Source organism: Mytilus trossulus, chromosome 2, assembly GCF_036588685.1.
Source record: "Mytilus trossulus isolate FHL-02 chromosome 2, PNRI_Mtr1.1.1.hap1, whole genome shotgun sequence".
In the NCBI taxonomy this organism is placed as follows: domain Eukaryota; kingdom Metazoa; phylum Mollusca; class Bivalvia; order Mytilida; family Mytilidae; genus Mytilus; species Mytilus trossulus.
In genome coordinates this window covers 52,727,498-52,748,463 of record NC_086374.1, presented here as the reverse complement: position 1 = coordinate 52,748,463, position 20,966 = coordinate 52,727,498, and the positions used below count along the sequence as shown (strand labels likewise).

The window sequence follows — 20,966 nt, the reverse complement described above, 5'->3', positions numbered from 1 at the left end:
TCCTTTTTTTAAAGAAGTAGTTTTATTTATTGTACTTACGATATTGCATAATCACCTCAGGTTCGTCAGATTGTTGTGTAAGTTTTATAGCCCATATCATTAGTAGAATAATAACGACATTTTACACGTTTTATATTCGCTGTATGTCTTATATTTGTATTTTATTTCAATCAACCAACGGAAACATGAAAAGGAATTAGATACTTTATCCTCGATCTAACTTATGTGATACCACTGAACAACGTAACCTCAGTAAGCTGACCAATCAAATTATTTCCAGACTTCTTTAAATCTTTAAGATGTGTGCATCATTTTCAAATTAATTCCTACTGACAAGAACTCAAACCGTGACGTGCTCGAATAATTTAATATGATTTTTTTTATAGGAAAAATCAAGATGCAACCTTATAAAATAAGAACAGAATATAAATATCAGTGAACTTGTGTACTGACTCTTTTTAAAACCAAAATGTTCCTATGTTTGTACATGGCATTATTCCATTTCAAACCTGGAAGGAACTCATTTCCACTATAGATAACAAGAGATTAACACCTGCTTTGTCATGTTATATTTGGCTGTATCGTAAGATTTGGTGATGGCAAATTGAATATTTAAAGAACAATCTTAATTAAAGCAATGTCATGCTTCAGACAGATTAAGATAAGAAAAATATATACTAACTCTTGTTCACAGATAAATCTGTACAGTCCGGTACATGTGGCGTCGTTCCATTTCAAGTTATATGCAGCATACATATGTAAGCAGTTCTCGTTTCTGGCTTTGTTGTCTGGTACATTAGGATACCAGTCAGTAAAATTGAACGGCTGGTCTGTTTGAGCCCACGTCCACATTCCTTCTATGACATCATCTCTACCTCCTAACCAATAGCTTTGACCTGCATTTGTATAGCTAAGAATAATTACACATAGCGACTTACAAAAAAGCAAAGTGTATACATTAAACAACTTGAAGTTACTTTCATTGGTATTTTCGTAATTAAATAACTTTCAGAAATTCATATTTTTTATTTAATATGTTACTCTAGTTTTGCATTTAACATTAATAAGATTAGTTAAACACTGGTTTATTTCTTAAATATAAGCAATCGTTGGAATTTGCGAATAAACTTGAATACACCTTAAAGATGAAAGATATTAGGTCATGTCTCAAAACTTACAGGAAGTTATAATGTATAACAATAAACTTCCTCATCATTCATTTACGTAGCAATCCAGAACTAAATGCAAATGAAAGCAACAGTAGTATACCGATATTTAAAATTCATTAAGTGATTGAGAGAAAACAAATCAAGCATACATCTTAAAACCGAGGGAAACACGTCAACTTTCATTGACATCAGCATCTTTTAAAGCTCCAAACTGTATGATTTTCACAACTGATTTCTGTAAAAGCGTTAAATCTACTAAGGGGATATCGAGAGAAATTAAATAATTAGAATTAACGAGATTGTGATTCAATTACCCTTGTAACGTAAGGGGTTCGGATAAACAATAGAGTAAAGAAACAGTCCTTAAGTAGAAAATAGATACGAACATGCAATTCCAGTTATTTTCCAATTCGTTTGATGTGTTTAAGCTTTAGATTTTGCTATTTGGTCAAGGAATTTCCATTTTGAATTTTCCTAGGAGTTGGCTGTTTATTTGGTGTTTGATATTTTTACAGAGTGATGATCGTAGCGACACGTACGGCGGAAAAAATATTGTATAACGACGGTTATAAACTATGTAAAACATGACACAAGAGAATTATTGTTCCTTGTGGCAATGATGGTACTGTTGCAGTTGTGAAAAGGAAAGTTCAAAATGTATTGAAATAATGCGAAAGTTAAGGTATTGTGCATGTGCAAATAACGTACTAAAAACTTAAGAAGTATTGAGGGTCTTTAGAATAAGTCATGATATCCTTTTTCCTTAGTCTTTCGATGATTCCCCACCCCCAAAAAAAATCGCTTAGATTATAAAATCAGTAATTCGAAAACAAATTTCACAAATAAGATGTAGGTTGTCATTTAAAATGTACTTTCCTATATTTCTTCAAAATTCCCATAGATAGTTCAACTTATACGACAGCATTGCTGTGCTTTCCATTATAAACAAGGTATTAAATAAAACTGGAAATCAACATCAATTCTAGAAAACCTCCATTTCTTCTTACCTCTTAATTTCATGGTGTTAGTTCAATTATTTTTTAATTTGATGTAATTACCTTTTTTTTCTGTTTAGTTGGGTTTTTTCATATTCAACCTATTAATTATGTTTTACATACATATTGTGCATTATAACTTACCTTAGGAAATAAATTGCAAAACTTGATAGTATGGCTAAACCTTTTCATGATTTGTAAACATGAAAACTTAGAAACTAAGCTTACTCCATGCATGCATGGACGAAGGTAACTAACGTTAACTTAGTCCATGCATGCATGGACTAACACAACAGACTTAGTCCATGCATGCATGCACTAAGGCAACTAACCCTAACTTAGTCCATGCTTGCATGGACTAACACAACAGACTTAGTCCATGCATGCATGGACGAAGGCAACCAAGGCTAACTTAGTCCATGTTTGCATGGACGAAGGCAACTAAAATTAACTTTTTTAAAGGTTAAAAAATTTATAAATGCAAAATATTTAAAAAAAATCAAATTTTTCAAAATTAAAAAAAAAGAAAAAATATTTAAATAAAATTTTCTTTTAAAATTTAATTCTTATAAAAATAAATGAAAAAAACATGAAAAATTTACAAAATTATTTTTTTCCAAAATGCTGAAAAAAGTTTAAATTTCATTTTTTTTCAAAATTAAACAAAAAGAAGAAAAAAATGGTTAATTATCACCACCAGATATAGGTATCCTTGGATATAGGTATAAATGCTACATGAGAATATTCACGTCTGCCAAAAGATTGGAATGTGTTCACATTTCATTTCAATGGTAAAAACTCTTCACTGAACAGATCAGTTGGAGACGGTCAGATGGAGGTGATTTGTTTAACATAACCTGGACAGTAGCTGCAATAAGTTCCTGAAAGTTCCTAATCATTTAGTAGTGGTAAGTGTTATTTTAGTTTGTTGTTATTATATCTGTAATAAACATGTTTTGTTGCACTATGATTTTTGCCTTTGTCTCAATAGCAGCTAAATTTTTTTATATATTGTACATGTACATGCATTTGGTCGTCAAATCATCAACCCAACAATGTAAGATCTGTAAATTTGCTTTCACAATTTTGTTGTTCTTCCCATGCTGGGATTCTAATCCATGCTACTGAGATATTGTGACACCAAATCTGTACAATTTTTAAACACCAGAGAAGAGCAGATGATTTAAACACTTTTGTGTAATCCAGCATTATATAAGATGTTTTAGTGTCTAATGTTATTATTGCAGTTTGAGCATTCAAAAACATGTTCATTATGTCCACTGGTTGTGTTTGGTTGCTGTCTGCCATATTAAATGGATTTCTTTTTTTTGTTATTTGCTTAAATTTGTCTATTAGCTTTCTCTTTTGAAATTAAATAAAAACAGTTCACAAATTAAGTGTGCTGGGCTTATTTTAATAAACCTTCAACAGAAACATACTAACAAAAATTTGAAAGCAAAGGATGTAGATACCATTATCTTGGGACTTAATAAGCCCAAGTATAGCGATCTTTAAATTCAGGCTTTTGCTCATTGTTGAAGACTTCAGGTGACCTGTACTTGTTTACATCAGTACCCTACTATACAGGGCTAGTAGTTGTCTCAATTGCAATCATTCCATGTATCCTTGCTTTTGTATCATTTAAAGACTTCAATTCTTTAATCATTTCAGTTAACACATTTTAATTTCAAAACATTTAACAGATATTTCCAAATAACTAATTTTGTAAACAACAGATATAATTGGTAACTGGTAATTATTTTACAGTCAATATGTTTTTATATTTATCAAGAGGCATCATAATCATGTTCATTAAATTCTTTCATTGTCAGACTGTTACTGATCTCAAAACCAGTGAAAATTGCAAGTAGCTTTTAGTTTCTAGTAGTACTATTTTGATAAGATGTGTAATTTTTCGTCATTTCTTTTGATGTTCTGTCATATCCAGTCAGACTATTTCACATGTTGAACTTTACTCACAATTATATTTCATCAGTAAATGCTAAATTATGCAACTTCTAATGCCGGGAGACATGAGGGTTACTAATTTTTAAATGTATAACTAGTTTTTATCTAATACAGTATATTTTTTAATATCAAAATAAAAATAACTAAAACTGAGTATTTAATAACAATATTTATTTGCAATTTTTTTCGTTTTCCGTTATCTAACTTTAGTTTGCCTCAACTAAATGTTATAAAACTAGGAAATTTGTAGAACATATTGTTGTTAATTGACCATGTTGATTTGCCATAATTTATCACATTCACACATATTCATTGCAAAAACATCTTCTTTTTCATAAGTGTCTACAGGAGCTTGTGTTTAAAGAATCATCATGATAGCTTCTGTTCCCTTCACATTCGAGACATAAATGAGATCTTCAGGAAAATATCTACTCCTTATATCTTAATCTGAAAAAACAAAACAAAAAATATGATTTGACATAGTTTGACATATTTTTACAAGATTGTACATACTGAAATGTCTTGCCTGCTTTATGGTCATGATTGAACTTTCTGTTGCATGTTTCAATCTGAAGAATATACCACAATTAGTTCCTAAAACATGTAACACATGACTAAATTTTTCTTCCAACATGATTTTTATTTATTTACTAATCAAGGTGAGAGTAGACAATGAAAAGTAGATAAACATATATAGATTACCGTAGCTTCTCAACTTTAATTTGATATCAACAAAATGTATTGTGGCAATTTCTCAAATATCAGTGGTGGATCCAAGGGGAGGGTTCTGGTGGTTGGAACCCCCCTTTTTTTGAGACGATCAATGCACTTGAATGGAGACATATAGTTTGAACCCCCCCTTTAGAAATGTCTGAATTCACCCCTGAATATAATACAGGTTACCCAATCATCACAGTTGGTTGACCATTATGGATAAACCATTTCACAGATGATATTGAATGTTTCTTACTTCGTACCTACAATCCCCTTTCCTTTTCATGAATGTGACCTACCGAAATAGACTATATACCAAGTTTGTAATAACATGTGCAACACGAAGGGTGCCACATGTGGAGCAGGATCTGCTTACCCTTCTGGAGACCCTGAGATCACCCCCAGTTTTTGGTGGGGTTTGTGTGGCTCAGTTTTTAGTTTTTAATGTTGTTTCTAGTGTACTATTAATTGTCTGTTTGTCTTTTTCATTTTTAGCCATGGCGTTGTCAGTTTATTTTCGATTTATGAGTTTGAATGTTGCTATGGTATATTTCACCTCTCTTTTTTTAACAGGAGGTTAATAAGCTGTAATTAGCAATTGATGTTAGTAGCCATGGCATTTAATTCTTTTAAATTAAAACTAGTCTGAAGTACTGAACCATGTTTGATTGAAATATTTGTAGATGCTATAATGACACACTTCTTCAAACATCAGTAACAGTTATAATCAAACCTTTGCTGACTTCAGCATTTGGTTATGTCTTCAGTTTCTTTTCTCATCTGTCATAGTATCAATATTATATATGTAGCATACCACCATCTTGATGCATTCTGTTTTACAAATAGTTACTCAACAGTTTTATCGTAGCAATCTTTTGGTTTTTTTTTTATCAGGAACTACATGTTCTATATTGTGGAAATCTTACAATGCATGGAAAAGCTGAAATTATAAATTAGGTAAATAAATTTTAATTAATATGAAACGACACAATCAGCTTTTTTAATGATAAATGTGTACTAAGTTTCAAATTGATTGGACTTTAACTTCATCAAAAACTACCTTGACTTAAAAAACTTTAACCTGAAACTGAGGGAACACTTTTAATTTCTATGTTCAGTGAACCATAAAAATGGGGTCAAAAGTCTTTAATTTTGTTTTAAAATAAGAAAGATCATATCATAAGGAACATTTGTACTAAGTTTCAAGTTGATTGAACTTCAGCTTCATCAAAAACTATCTTGACCAAACCGTTTTATCAGAAAAATTACACTGGTTATATGGCCCAAGACCACAATTAATGACCCCGCTTACGAATATAATTCCCTTTAATTATAGTGTATTTCTTCTTTATTTTTTTTCTTTCCCTTTCTCATTCATTTCTTAGCTTTTCTGGGGTGGAAATGAAAGAAGAGGGCTGAAATAAACTTTTGGATGTTTTATTTTAACTGATTTCAATAAGGAAAGAGTGATTAGGCCAGGTGCAAAAAGGTTATATTTACACTTTTCGGAACATCTCTTGACTTGCCTATAGGGGTACGGACGTGTATTGGCCAAATTTGTATGATGTAATGATGCAATTTTTCTGAAAATTGTATATATTTTTGGACTTGTACTATACATTACACACACAAAAAATTAAAGAACCTTAGTGAGCACGCTCACATATCCCACGTCTCCACATTGTCATTGGAGAAATTAAATAAGTGAAAGAAAAACAATTGTATAAGAAAAATTAATGCCTGCCAATATGCACATCTAAATAGTATGTCCTTATTATCTACAAAATTTCATGAAATTCTGTTGTGTGGTTTTAGAGGAGTTGCGATGACAAACTGTTGCAGTAGTGCATTAAAGTAAATAAGTTCAAAGGGGCGTAACTCCTAGAAAAAAAATTGGATCGCAATTTCCCGTCGCTATGCACAACTACATAGTATGTCCTTATTATCTGAAAAGGTTTCGTGAAATTCTGTTGTGCGGTTTGAGAGGAGTTGCGATGACATACTGTTGCAGTAGTACATTATAGTAAATAAGTTCAAAGGGGCATAACTCCTAGAAAATAAATTGAATCGCAATTTCCCGTCAATATGCACAACTACATAGTATGTCCTTACTATCTGAAAAGGTTTTATGAAATTCTGTTGTATGGTTTGAGAGGAGTTGCGATGACAAGAAACAGGACTGACGGACAGACGGACTGACGGACGGACTGACAGATGGACAGACGGGTCAAAAACATTATACCCTCCGCAACTCGTTGCGTGGGGTATAATTAGACAAAAAGAACAGTTAAATTTTTTTAAATGTGACAAAACGTTATAAAGAAATGATAGAGAAATTAATTGTGGTCTCGGGCCTAAGAGGTGCATTTCAGCAAATTTTGAAATTATACTTTGACAACTTCTCTGAATGATCTATTGGTATTTATTTGTCAAACTATATGATAAGAAATGATTTCCACTTTTATTTGATAGAAATTTGTAAAAAAAATCTTTTTTCAGCTGATATGCCCAAAAAGTAGCTTTTTCACTTTTTTCAATAATTTTGCAAAAGCAGCATCCTTGATTTTTCTCTGACATTTTTTTTCTGATATCTATTTGTGCTTGTGGTATTTATTTCATGTGTTTTACTCATTTGTGAACTCTGAACACAAAGAAAAGTGGATAAAAGCATAAAAAGAGTACAAAATGGACTGTTTTAATAGTCTAGGTCTCAGCGGTCCGTACGAAGCAAGTGAAATATGAAGTTCTATGCACTTAAAAATTGTATTTCTTTAAACAGACTGCACTGAATCTATATCAAAAGCACTTATTACTGGTTGTTTAAACTTGTCTGTTTCACAGAATACCTTTATTTTCTTCTGTTGGATGGCTGGTGGTTAAAATATTGGCATTTCAAGACTGAAATTTCAAGCAGGTTTTAAACAGAAAATTGAAACAACTTTGCATCAGACCATACTGTCTACAAATATAGTTAAAAGCAACAGTCTTGTTACATCCAGGCTTCATATTTGATCATTTCTCAGCAAGGATTTGGGCAAAAAGAAGCATATTTCCATCTCCAATATCATTTATATGCAATTAAATATGGAAATATAGAGAACAGACTGAATTGACAACTTGTTGTTTTAAGCTTGACATTGCTTAAGACCATGTAAAACTCATGTGTTATGCTATTTGGAACTTATATTTACATGAAAAGAACATTTATGATATGTTAAATGTTTTGTTTTAACTTAACAACTTCAGAAAATTGTTGTAAGTGGAAAATATTACATTTCATATAAGGCCTCGCTTCATTTGAAAACCTCTATTTTTTGGCATAGGCACATATAAAATTAACTTTTGTCAAATATTTATAAGTCTCATACATTAAGTATGCTATCATTTACTTTGAATAGATAATATCTTATACATTGAGACAAAAAAAAGTGCAATTTGGTGTTTTTGGGGGATTTTTTAAGCCAAAATTTGAAAGTTGAAATTTTTCTATTTCAACGTCACAATTTAGCAACCAAAGTTGAGATATAAAAAATGCCACATTTTCTATAATATATATCACATGGCTTTGAAACTTTGTAAACTGACTCATAATACACTAAGCTATAAACATGCCAAGTTTTATTGGAATCGGTCAAGTTTTTGGCCCCTAATAGGCCCAAGATCACAATTAAGGATGTACTTAGGTGAGGTTTTGGAATTTGGTTCAAATGTTCGGACTCCTTGGTGTTTTACCATTCAACACAATGTCAAATATTTTGCCCCATAACACCCATTTATTTTTTCATATAACATTAAATACCTCATGAAAGATCATTTACCAAAATTTTTGAAGATTCTTAATTTTCTTTCTTCTGTTTTGAGACCCAATAATGAATCAATAATACCAATGCAAATGTAAGGTAAAAGTCCGAGTCAGTCTTTTCCCGCCATATTTTAAATCTCAAATATCGCGAAAAAGAGGTCCATGACCTATCAATATTTTTAGCTTATTTGTATCCTTTTTTGATGCTCTACCAGATTAAAGTATCAATTTTAACTTCTTAATTTATATATTTTTACTTAACCTCACCTAGGTACATCCTTAATGACCCCGCTTTTCGTTGTTCACGAATATAGTTCCCTTTAATTATAGTGTATTTCTTCTTTATTTTTTTTCTTTCCCTTTCTCATTCATTCATTTCTTAGCTTTTCTGAGGTGGAAATGAAAGAAGAGGGCTGAAATAAACTTTTGGATGTTTATTTTAACTGATTTCAATAAGGAAAGAGTGATTAGGCCAGGTGCAAAAAGGTTATATTTACACTTTTCGGAACATCTCTTGACTTGCCTATAGGGGTAGGGACGTGTATTGGCCAAATTTGTATGATGTAATGATGCAATTTTTCTGAAAATTGTATATATTTTTGGACTTGTACTGTACATTACACACACAAAAAATTAGACAAAAAGAACAGTTAAATTTTTTTAAATGCGACAAAACGTTATAAAGAAATGATGGAGAAATTAATTGTGGTCTCGGGCCATATAGCAGTTTGACAAACACTCATTTTGATCATTATATAGCTTAATATCCCTTTAACAACACAACGTAATTAAAACGTTTAGCTGACTTTACAGAGTTATCTCCCTGTAGTGTTAGGTACCACCTTAAAAGTTGTGTGAAATAATTCAAGTATAACTTTAGGATTACATCCCTTACACAGCTTTCAAATTGTCTTGACTATCCTTTAACCAGAAAAATAATTGTTTTTCATCTTTTTTGCCCCTTATTCATAAATGGTTTTATCTATACCCTCAGCCAATCCTAACCATCCCATAGTAGTATAGAGCATTGGGGTATAATTTAAGAAAGATCATACACTTTTACACAAGTCATTAACTTAAAACTACAAAAATGCTTGTGTTTGGCCCATCATTCTTGACTGTTTGCCCCATAACCCTAAAAATAAGTTCCAACCTTCTTCTTATAATATTTAACATTGTGGTACAATTTCAGAGGAATTGAAATACTTATACACAACTTATTGTCCTGAAACTAGATAAATGCTTGTTTTGGTCCCCTTATCCTAAACCTTAGGGACCATAACCCCCAATATCAATCCCAAGCTTCCTTTTGTTGTTTTAAACATTGTGTTAAAATTCTATTCATTTCTATTAACATGATTAACTTATACTAAAGTTATTATCTGGAAATCATCCGTCTTCGAACGATGCTCAGCTGACCACAAAGACGATGTGATACTAATATAATTATATGATTGCAAAAATTTTATGGTTGTATAAAAAGGTATTCTAGACTTTAAACTAGAGGCTCTAAAGAACTTGTGTCGCTCACCTTGGTCTACATGTATGTGAATATTAAACAAAGGAAGCAGATGGATTCATGACAAAATTGTGTTTTGGTGATGGTGATGTGTTTGTACATCTTACTTTACTGAACATTCTTGCTGCTTAAAATTATCTCTATATATAATGAACTTGACCCAGTAGTTTTAGTGGAAAATATTAGTAAAAATTTACAAATTTTAGGAAAATTGTTAAAAATTGACTATAAAGAACAATAACTCCATAGGGGATTAATTGACCTTGTTGACCATTTCGGTCATGTTGACTTATTTGTAAATCTTTCTTTGCTGAACATTATTGATGTTTACATTTTATCTCTATCTATAATAATATTAAAGATAAAAACCAAAAACAGCAAAATTTCCTTAAAATTACTAAATCAGGGGCAGCAACCCAACAATGGGTTGTCTGATTCATCTGAAAATTTCAGGTCAGATAGATCTTCACCTGTTAAACAATTATACCAATTATACCCTTGTCAGATATATGCTCTAAATGCTTTGGTTTTTGAGTTATAAGCCAAAAACTGTATTTTACCCCTATTTTCTATTTTTAGCCATGGCGGCCATCTTGGCTGGTTGGCCGGGTCATCTGACATATTTTTTTAACAAGATACCACAATGATGATTGTGGCCAAGTTTGGGCCAGTAGTTTCAGAGTTCTAGAAGATTTTTGTAAAGGTAACAACGCCGGATGCAAAGTGATGGGAAAAGCTCAGTAGGCCCTTTGGGCTAGGTGAGCTAAACATTACTTTTTTTCTAGTTTATAACTGAGTGAAGGCAATATCATATATACCCAATAAATCATCAAATTCGAAACATATTTCTATGTTGATTAAAATGAAGCTTTTTATTATTTGATGCAAATTTTATGTTCGGAGAGCATTCTACAGCTATTTTCAAGTATTCATTTAGGAATTACTTGATCATCAAAAAAGCGGTGTTTAAAATATAATACAGGGGACTCATATTCATTTTTACTTTATTTCGTGCTGCTACTTTTGATTTTACACAGTTAAGATGGCTCAGACTTATTCAAAGTCTCTATCAGAATGCCGTATTATTTTAATCTTTACAAAGAGTACCTCAAATTTGTCGAAAAAAAATAGGGGTTCCAGACCATTTAAGCTCAAAATTTTACTCTAAATAGGTACAAGCATGTTAAAGGGACCATTTTCAATGAAATGGTAGGGAAAATAGAGGTGCTGACATATTTTTATGGGATATCAAATAAAAACTGTCTGTGACACCTCAGGTGTGACCTGGTCCAAATCTGTAATGTACAAAGCTGAAATATAGCTTCAAATATTAAGCAAATACAAGGACTTATATATACATGTATGCGTCCCTGGCAAATACAAGGGTCACCAATAAGGAAAAATAAAAATTTTGCCTTAAAACCCAAATTTTGGAGGGAAAATGGTGAAATTGGGTGAAATGTCAATTTGAGCCTTTATAGCAGACCTGTACAGAAATTGCTAACAAAACCACATAGAAGCACATTTCAGAGATGCATTGAGTAAGAATTGTATAGCTTAAAATTTATAAAAAAAACATAAATATTTAAAAGTTTTTAGGAAAGTTAATTGTTCAATAACATGTAAATTATTCTCATGGATCAATAATAAAAAAACAAACTTTTTGTTTTGATTTATAAGCTAGTAGTCAGCTTGGAATTAATAAAAACAATGATGTCATGGATGTACAAACTGTAAATCACGAAAACAGGTATTTAATACAAGGATTTACAAGTTCGTTTAAAATTACATTTTGTATATATTCTGAGACTTGTATTAAAAAACAAATTATTTTGTTAAAAAATAGCAATGAAGATAAATTAATACATTGTACTCCAGTGTTCTACTATCATGACAGTGACTAAGCAAATAGGGGAAATAATAAATTGGTTGTGGCAATACAAAAATTCAGCAAATTTTTCAACAAACTTTAACATGTAATGTTCAAATAATTAACATTATGCAACTGGAGTACAAAAAAAAAATCAGAGCAAATGGATCCAGGGCGAACAAGTACAAGCGTGAGTGATAAATTTGTCCTGGTAAAATATGTCAGGGCGGACAAATATTACTATATAGTATAAAAAGTCCATGGTTACAGAATTTACTAGTATATATTTAGTCCGATATTAGTTATATATGTCCCCAGACAAATTTTCCTAGGTAATCATGTCCTATAAAATCCTATAAAAGATTCAATTACTTGCATTTGCAAATTTAAATCTGATGTTTTAGTAATGTTTAAGAGTCACATAGTTAAATTTTTGATAAAATGTATGTCCCCAGACTATTAATTTTCCCACAAAGTCATGTCCATGTCATTCATGTCATTAGAAGTCCTAGGTTTAAATGTCTATGCCTTTAATTTTTAAAAGTGAATATGAATGTAATATGTTTTAACATTGTTATAGACAAAACGAAAGAGTTGTGTATCAATCTGTTACAGCTAATTTCCTAAAAGTTAGCTTGCTTGCTTTGTATTTAAATTGTACACTCATTAGGATAATATCCAATTAAATTCAAATATTAAATATACAGGTTAAACTATGCCTATATATATTATATAAAGATGACCATCATGTCAATCATATTAACAAAGATTGTATAAACAATTATACAAACAAAGAAGGCAAGCCAACCAAAGTTTTGCATTACATGCATTAGGAAATTAGCTGTAAATAAAATTTGTCTGTCTCCAGACTAATTTTCCTAGGAAATCATGTCCATGTCATATTTTCCTAGAAAATCATGTCCATGTCATTAGTATTGAATTCCTAGGTAAAAATATCCTAGTCCAAATAATTATGACAGCTTGAAAGGCTATTATATTTTTTTTCTTTGAAGCCTTACTTCGACGAACTAAGTAAAAGAAAAAAAATATAAAAGCCTTTCAACTTACAAGACATCATAATTTGACGAAATAAGGCGTCAAAGAAAAAAAATATAATAGCCTATCAAGATGTCATAATTATTTGGACTAAAAATGTCCATGTCTTTTATTATAAAAAATGTTATAAGCAAAGGAAACTGAATATTTATGTTTTTAATAATTAGGTTATTAAGGAAATATTCTTCATTTTTATTGGAAAAAAATTTCTTCTATTTTCCAATCTTATCTATAAAAAAAAAAATCTTCTATTTTAAATATATTTTATGATACAAAAAAACTATTAGAAAAACAAGTCTTGTGACATATTTTCCTAGGAAAACAAGTTACAAACATAAATTACTAGCTATGGACTGATTTTCCTAGAAACATTTGTCCTGGGACTTTATTTCCTAGTAAAATCATGGACATGGACTTAAGTAACTAGGAAAAAAAGTCTGGAGAACAAATTTTACAACCGGACCAAATTTACTGTTACACTATTCCAACTAATTATGACGTCTGGCAAGGCTATTTTTATTTTTTTTCTGGGGCGTCCCAGAAAAAAAATAAAAATAGCCTTGCCAGACGTCATAATTATTTGGACTACTGTTACACTAGGACCACAGGCACTAGACGTTCCCCCTTTTATTAATTTCTTGATTAGCTACTGTCACGGTGTATTTTGTATATATATGTTACAGTAAATAGGTGAAATTAGGAATTACACGTAATTACTAAACGTTTCAGTAAATACCTGTAATTACTAGCCAATTTAGTAATTACATGTATTTACTAGTTGTTTCAGTGATTACTGGTAATCACTGATTTTTTTGGTCATTTTTACAGCTATTTACTAACTTGATGTTTTTGTTTTAAAATTAAAAACATAATTCAAGATACCAAATAAGAAAGTAAAGGGATAGGGATTTTAAGGGAGTTTACTTAAGGATGTAAACCAGAAGCAAAGTTTTTAAGAGAAAAAAGTTAATATCCAAAAGTAGAGTTTGTAAAAAGAATCTTTTTTTTTGTATATTACTTATAAATGGACTAGTCTAGAGTTTTTTTCCCAGTTAACGTTTCATACACTATGCAGTTAAAGTTTTTAAAACATTAGGTTTAATAAGCCATCCTGGATTTTTACCTTATTTTGACAGAAGCTTCTTACAGTACTAGTCAAAAGATAGTATCTAGAGGAAAATTTTAATATTTTTTCCTCATTTTTGTTGAGCCTGCGATTAACAGCAAAAGTAGGCTATTTGTTCTGCAAAACCCTTACAACTTTAATAGCTTAATACATCATACTGGCACATCTTCAGCTAGAGGTTGAATTGAAGGTCACATGAATACGTATTCAATGAGGTCCAAATATTCAGTCGCAAGTGCACAACTCATCAACCTTGTTTCTCAGCTATTTTAACAAATTATAACCAGATTGGCTGCTACCAGTGAATTATAATTTCACTATATCATTGTTATTAATGATTTAACAACAAAAAACATATATTAAATTTTTTCTATATCTCGAAGCTTATGCACATACATGACATAACAGTTCATACCAGTTCTTAAACTCCATAACGTTGTCTTATCTGTATAAGGTAAGTAAGTCTAAATATTCTTAAAATTAAAAGTTTTTTTCAAAAAATTTAAACATTATGCTTTAGGAGAATTTTCCATTTCTGATTTCCATGTCTGCTGAAATTGGTCAAAAATTATCTGTTTAATGCTTAACTTGAACCATTTTGGATTAAAACTAAAGTTACTTGGATTTAACCAAATATTTGAAAGTCCATATCTATTCAAGATATTTTTTATAGAAATCAACCATTCAAAATTTACTGTACTGTACTATAACTGATCTTTTAGTTAGTATTACCTGAGACTACTATAACACATAGTAGTCTCAGGTATTACCATAACTTTTGATCACTTGACCATAATACAACATTGTTTTAGCAGTCAGTAAATAGGTGTAAAAATTCATTTTAAAATTAGTAATTACTGGTAATAACTGGGCCGTTTCAGGAATTACTTGTATTAACTAAGTGCATCAGGGATTACCTGTAATTCCTAAATTTTAGTAATTACATGTAATTCCTAATGTCACCTATTTACTGTAACATATATACAGAAGAATTCTAGAGTTTTGTATCACTTTGACAGTCAAATCCTGACACATCAGCCCAACTGAGACCAGATACCATTTTTATTCATGAGTTATGATCAGTATCAGATATAAATGAGGGGGAGGACAGGGATAAGGGAGACAGGGAGAAAGGAGGTAGGAGAAAGGGAGTAGGAGAAAGGAGAGGAAGGTTGGGAAAAAGGAGAAGTTGGAGAAAAAAAAAATATGAAGAAATAAAATATCTCACTTTTTCCGGTAAATTAAAAAAATAAAATAAGGAGAAGAGGGGTAGGAGAAAGGAGAAAAAGGGTGAGAGAAGGAAAAAGAGTACCCCCCTGTCCTCCCCCTCATAAATGCATTTTCAGATCCTTTTTTCGCTTGTTCTATTAAAATCTTACCACGTAAATTCCTTAATTCTCTTTTTTATTTAATTGAATGTTGAGTTTGTTTGCCTCAAAACAAACTGTTTTTCCTGTGAATAATTTTCAATCTCCTTGCTTCTAGTATGAAAAATTTGCAAATCATCTTTGACAGTCTTTAGTCTTTAGTTACTTTACTTTACTTACTTTAGTCTGTACTGTTCCGCCTATATCAGACGACCCACTTTTCAGTGTGAATATCATACGTATATATATTATCAGTTAATCCAATGCACTAGTATTGATTGTTTATACACATTAACCACCACCTCTATTTACACACGAGAATGAATACATCCCATGAATATATACATGACCGAAACTGGAGCGCAAGTCATTGGACTCTAAAAAGTTCATTGCTCCATTTCAAATTATCAATTGTCACATTTGCACACTTATTCATTAAGCTGTTTGATATTGATTTATTAGTACTACCTCAATAAATTCGATCGCACCTGATGTAACTTAAAACATAGTCCTCTAGTAATACATTCCACTTTAAAAACATCGCCTCTGGACAGAAAATGAAATACACTGCAGTCGATAATTAACTGTAAAGTGTTGATTTCGGAACTAAATAGTTCATCATAAAGTTTAGTAGTTACAACATCTTTAATAAAAGTTTTTAGACTCTGTATAAAACTGTTTCTCACATTATCTAAACTACTGCATCTCAAGATAAAATGTAACCGATTCTCATCCTCAGTTCCACATAGCGGACAGATTGCACTAATTTGTCGTTTACTAAATTTAGACTTATCACATTGTAGTGTATAAGTGTTACATGCTAACTTAGATTTGATACAGGCACGTAAGGTAGAGTAAGGTTCAGATCCACAAGTATACCAAATAGAATGAATGCTTCCAAATTCAGCATCAGTATAGTTTAAAAGGTTTAAAGATGATTTTTCTGACGCTTCAGATTTTAGTTTAGTTATCCAATAATAGTTTACTAAGGAGTTAACCAGTTTTTTCCATTTTGACTTTGAAGGAGGGTTGACAAGTAGATCATGAGGTGACGGCAGATCATATAATTCTGTAATTGTAACTACTTTACGAAACCAGCTGTTTGATGACTCGGTTTTCATTGCAAGTTGACGGAATGCTAAGTCACGTTCGACAGAGTTATCATTATCAATAATGTTTCTAAAAATACCAAGGATTCTTTTATGGATTTCTGCTTCAATAGGAATTTGTCCAATTAATAGTAGAACAGCAGCATTTGCTGTACGGTCCGGTAAATGTTGAATACGTTTTAAAAGTTTCACAAAATATATTGTAATATTACTAATGTCTGTTTTTGAAAGCAGTATGACCTCAAGTCCATATAAAAGCCTAGGAATCACGTAGCAGCGGATAAGATGAAGTGAAACCTTAGGGTTGACTCCATTTAGTCCATAAAGTCCAGCACCCATCAGTGAGTAGACAGTCTGTCTGGCTAGTTGAATGCGACCAGGGACAACTTCTTTAGTGCCTAAACGGGAAAGTTTATCACGTTTAATACCGAGATGAACTGCGTTTTCCGGAGTATCCAAAATTTCACCGTTAATAGACCAGTCGAAAGAGTCAGCACATCTATAGTTTAATACACATGATTTTTGACTACTAATAAGATAACGAAATTTATTAGCATGAAAAGTTTGTAAATCTAACATAGACTGTATTTCGTATGGACAGTTTGAAACTAAGGTGACATCATCTGCGACTGTCGGGACTCCTACGTAGATTGAGCCAATATGAGAACCTAAACGATAGGTTTCGAGTGTAGTGAGAAGAGAGTTTATGAAAATCTTATAAGCGGTTGGGGACCAGACACCACCCTGTCGGACACCTTGAGATTCCAGGAATGTTCTTGACGTTTGTCCTTGCCATTTAATATTAGAGTTCAGCCCATTATACCAGTCCTTAAAGAGAAGCCAATTGTCACCACAAAGTCCAGCTTTATTCATTTCACGAAGAAGACCATCATGCCAAACTACATCAAAAGCACTTTTAGCATCAGTGAGTGCAATAATTAGTGGATTCCCATTCTCTTTAGCCTCAGTATGTAATTCAGTAAGAATAAGCGCAGCAACAAGCGGTATTTCACCTTGAGTAAAGCCTTTCTGTAACGGACTTTGTATATTAGAAATATTGTCCTTATTCCTGACAAGATGTAATTTTTCTGTTAATTTCCCAACGGGATTAGTAATAGTAATTTTCCTGTAGGAACCAGGATCCTCTTTCGGTTTCCCCTTTTTCTTGAAAACAGGACAAGCAAGTCCATTTTTAAATACAGTTGGAATAATATGATTTGAAAATGAGAATGTTATAATAGATGTTAAAACATAAGAGAGAGTTTTTCCACCAAATTTTAAATGTTCACAGGTTACTCTAGAGGCATCAGGTGCCTTTAGTATGCGTCATCTTGACACTGATTTTCTCATATGTAATTTGGTCACTTGCGCGTTTGTATACATTAATCACGTTTGTATTTTCTCTTTGTACTTTCACTTTAATTTAGGTAGGCGCTGTTGATACTGATTTATAAAAACAAATGATCAAATCTTTGAGTATCGTCTATAAACTCGGAAACTGCATATTGTATATCTGCACTGGCTTCGGTGTTAAGTAATTCTTCTAGATCTAGATTAAGTGTTCCGGTTTTGAAATATAATGACTGGCGGAGTTTTTCTCTATCCAAACTGTAATTGTCACAAGATAATAAAAAATGTTCTACAGATTCTATTTCTCCGCAAGTACATTTGTTGTCTTCTACATGTCTGTTAATGAAATGTTGATACCCCTTTAGTTTGGAGTATCCTGATCTGAGACTGTTTAGAATATTGAAGTGTTTTTTTGATGGGAAGTCGAGTTTGATTTTTTTTGATGCATCTGGGTGATGATTAAAAAATCTTCTCCCAACCTCACTAGATTCCCATTGTGTCTTCCATTTTTTAATGACTGATATTCTCGCCGCTTGTTTGATGTCCTGTTTTGTTGTGATTGAAGACATTTCCTCCCTATTATCTGCCTCTTTTGCCGCTGCTTTTGCCAGACGGTCAGCTTGTTCATTTCCCTCTATATCAGAGTGCCCCGGTGTCCAAATGATGTTGATAATAAAACCTTTTTGTTCCAATTTTTGTTTCCTGTTTTTGATTTCTTGTATGGTTTTGTGATAATTTTCTGATTTCCAATTTAAGGTTATAATGCCTATGGCGGATTGACTGTCAGAGTATAGGTTAAGTTGTTTTACATTGCGGTAATTATAATTGTCTATTTTTTCCAGCACAAGTTTAATGGCTACTAGTTCTGCTAGTAGTATTGATCCTCTGTTTGATACAGGGTACTGTATTGTTTCCTCCTCTTCATTATTGTATATAATGGCTCCTGCACCACAAGGCCCAGGATTTCCCATGCATGAGCCATCTGTGAATGCCACTGTTGTATTTGGAGGAAGTTCTTCTAATTGTTGTTTTATAAGTCTTTGTCCTTCAATGGCTTGTTCACTGGTTCTTGTTTTGGAACTTCCCAATGTGGTCCAGTACTCCGGTGCCCTTCTTATTGCACACATGCCACGACATTCATATTGCTGTTCAATATTGTTTACTTCAATTGATGTTTCCTTTTTCATATCATCTGCCTGTAGTATCATTTTTCCAATTGGAGAGATGTAAGTTTCGGGATTAGATTCTGTTTTCCAGTTTTCTAGCTTTTTTTTAATTGGGACTGTTGTAAAAGATGAGGTAATTTTTGCCAATTCTCTAATTGCTATTTCTTCTCTTCTCAGTTCTAAAGGTAAGACTCCACCAATTATCTGAAGAACTTCAAGGCTGGAAGTTGAAGGCATATTAAGGCATAAGGCAAGGCCATGTCTTTGAACCTCATCTAACTTGTGTAGGTTTGTTGAATTTCCAATCTGCCAAACACAGCTTGCATATGTGATGGTTGAACAAACAAGACTTTGGTAAATTTCTATTAGTCTTTTTGTTGGAATATTAGCAATACCCTTAATTTCTCTAATTATACCTAATGATCTTTTTGCTGTTTTCAGTACATTATCTATATGAGTATTGAAAGTCAGTTTTTGGTCAAGTGTAACTCCAAGAATTTTAGGATTGTTGTTGTGTTTTAAAGTTCCATTACCAAGCTTAAGTAGAACGGATGTAGTATTTTGTATACTTTTACTGAAAATACAATATTCTGTTTTTTCTACACTCACTTTCATTCTCCATTTGTTGCTCCATTCATTCACCTTGTCAATATCTGTTTGAAGATCTTGTTGTAGAATATTGATGTCCTCACCTGTGTGCCATATGGTTGCATCATCTGCAAATTTACATTTCTGTGCCAGAACGGTCTGAAAAATATCTGCTATAAAGATGTTGAACAAAATAGGGGATAAGACTGAACCTTGTGGTAATCCTGTATGTGTTTTAAATAGTTCTCCTTTTGTGTTGTTGATGTTGATTACTGCTTCACGGTTATTTAAAAAAGAATGAACCCAATTCCAGATTTATCCTTTGATTCCATATTGATAAAGTTTTACTAATAGTCCTTCTCGCCATATACTGTCATAGGCTTTTTCAAAATCAATGAACAAAGCAAGCGTAATCATTTTCTTGTTGAATCCCCCATATATTGATTGGATGAGTGACAATAAAGCATTGACTGTTGATCTGTATTGTCTAAATCCTTCCTGTTCATTATCAATGATGTTGTTGGTTTCAACATATTCTTCTATTCTGTATAGAACTATTCTTTCCATCAGTTTGGATACTACACTAGTTAAACTAATTGGCCGGTATGCTGAAGGGTTATTGTAACTAAGTTTGTGTGCTTTCTTCAAAAATTTTACATTTGCCATTTTCCAATTTTGTGGAAGTATTCCTTCTTCCCATGATCTGTTCATAATTTCTAATAATTTGTCTAAAAATTCTTTTCCAGCATTAATAAACAGCTCTGGAAAAAATCCATCTGGTCCTGGTGCAGTTTCTTTCTTTAGTCTGAAGATGGATCCTTCCAATTCATCCATGGTAATACTTTGGTTATATTTGTCATCATCCATTTCTTGGTTGTCACTATCTAATGTTATGTTGATGTATTCTTTAGTTGTTTCCTCATAAAACTTGTTGTCAAATTTTCTTGGGTCTAGGTGTTTTCCTCCAAAAAATACTTTTTCCAATTCCTTTGACTTTTCTTTCTCCTCGAAAATTACATTGCCATCATATTTTATGAAAGGAAGTACCTTGTTGTCTGAGGTTTTCTTGGTTAATTTTTTGAAAGCTCCCCATCTTTCCTTTGGTGTTTTTCCTGATCCTATCACGTCACATAGTGTTGTTGACCATTCATTTTGGGCTTTATCTTT

At 31.9% G+C, this 20,966-nt stretch overlaps 1 protein-coding gene and 1 long non-coding RNA gene across 2 annotated transcripts in view; both read right to left on the bottom strand.

Moving 5' to 3' along the window:
- Positions 1-20,966, bottom strand: part of LOC134705231 (perlucin-like protein) — a 54,548-nt gene that overhangs the window by 398 nt on the left and 33,184 nt on the right. The window contains exon 4 of the mRNA XM_063563991.1: positions 683-896. Coding sequence (XP_063420061.1) covers positions 683-896 — 214 coding nt within the window. The remainder of the gene's footprint in view (positions 1-682; positions 897-20,966) is intronic.
- LOC134707542 (uncharacterized) overlaps positions 4,376-20,966 on the bottom strand; it is a 36,029-nt gene continuing 19,438 nt past the window's right edge. The window contains exons 2-3 of the long non-coding RNA XR_010105726.1: positions 5,580-5,786; positions 4,376-4,579 (exon numbers count right to left, since the gene is read on the bottom strand). This is a non-coding gene — a long non-coding RNA (uncharacterized LOC134707542). The remainder of the gene's footprint in view (positions 4,580-5,579; positions 5,787-20,966) is intronic.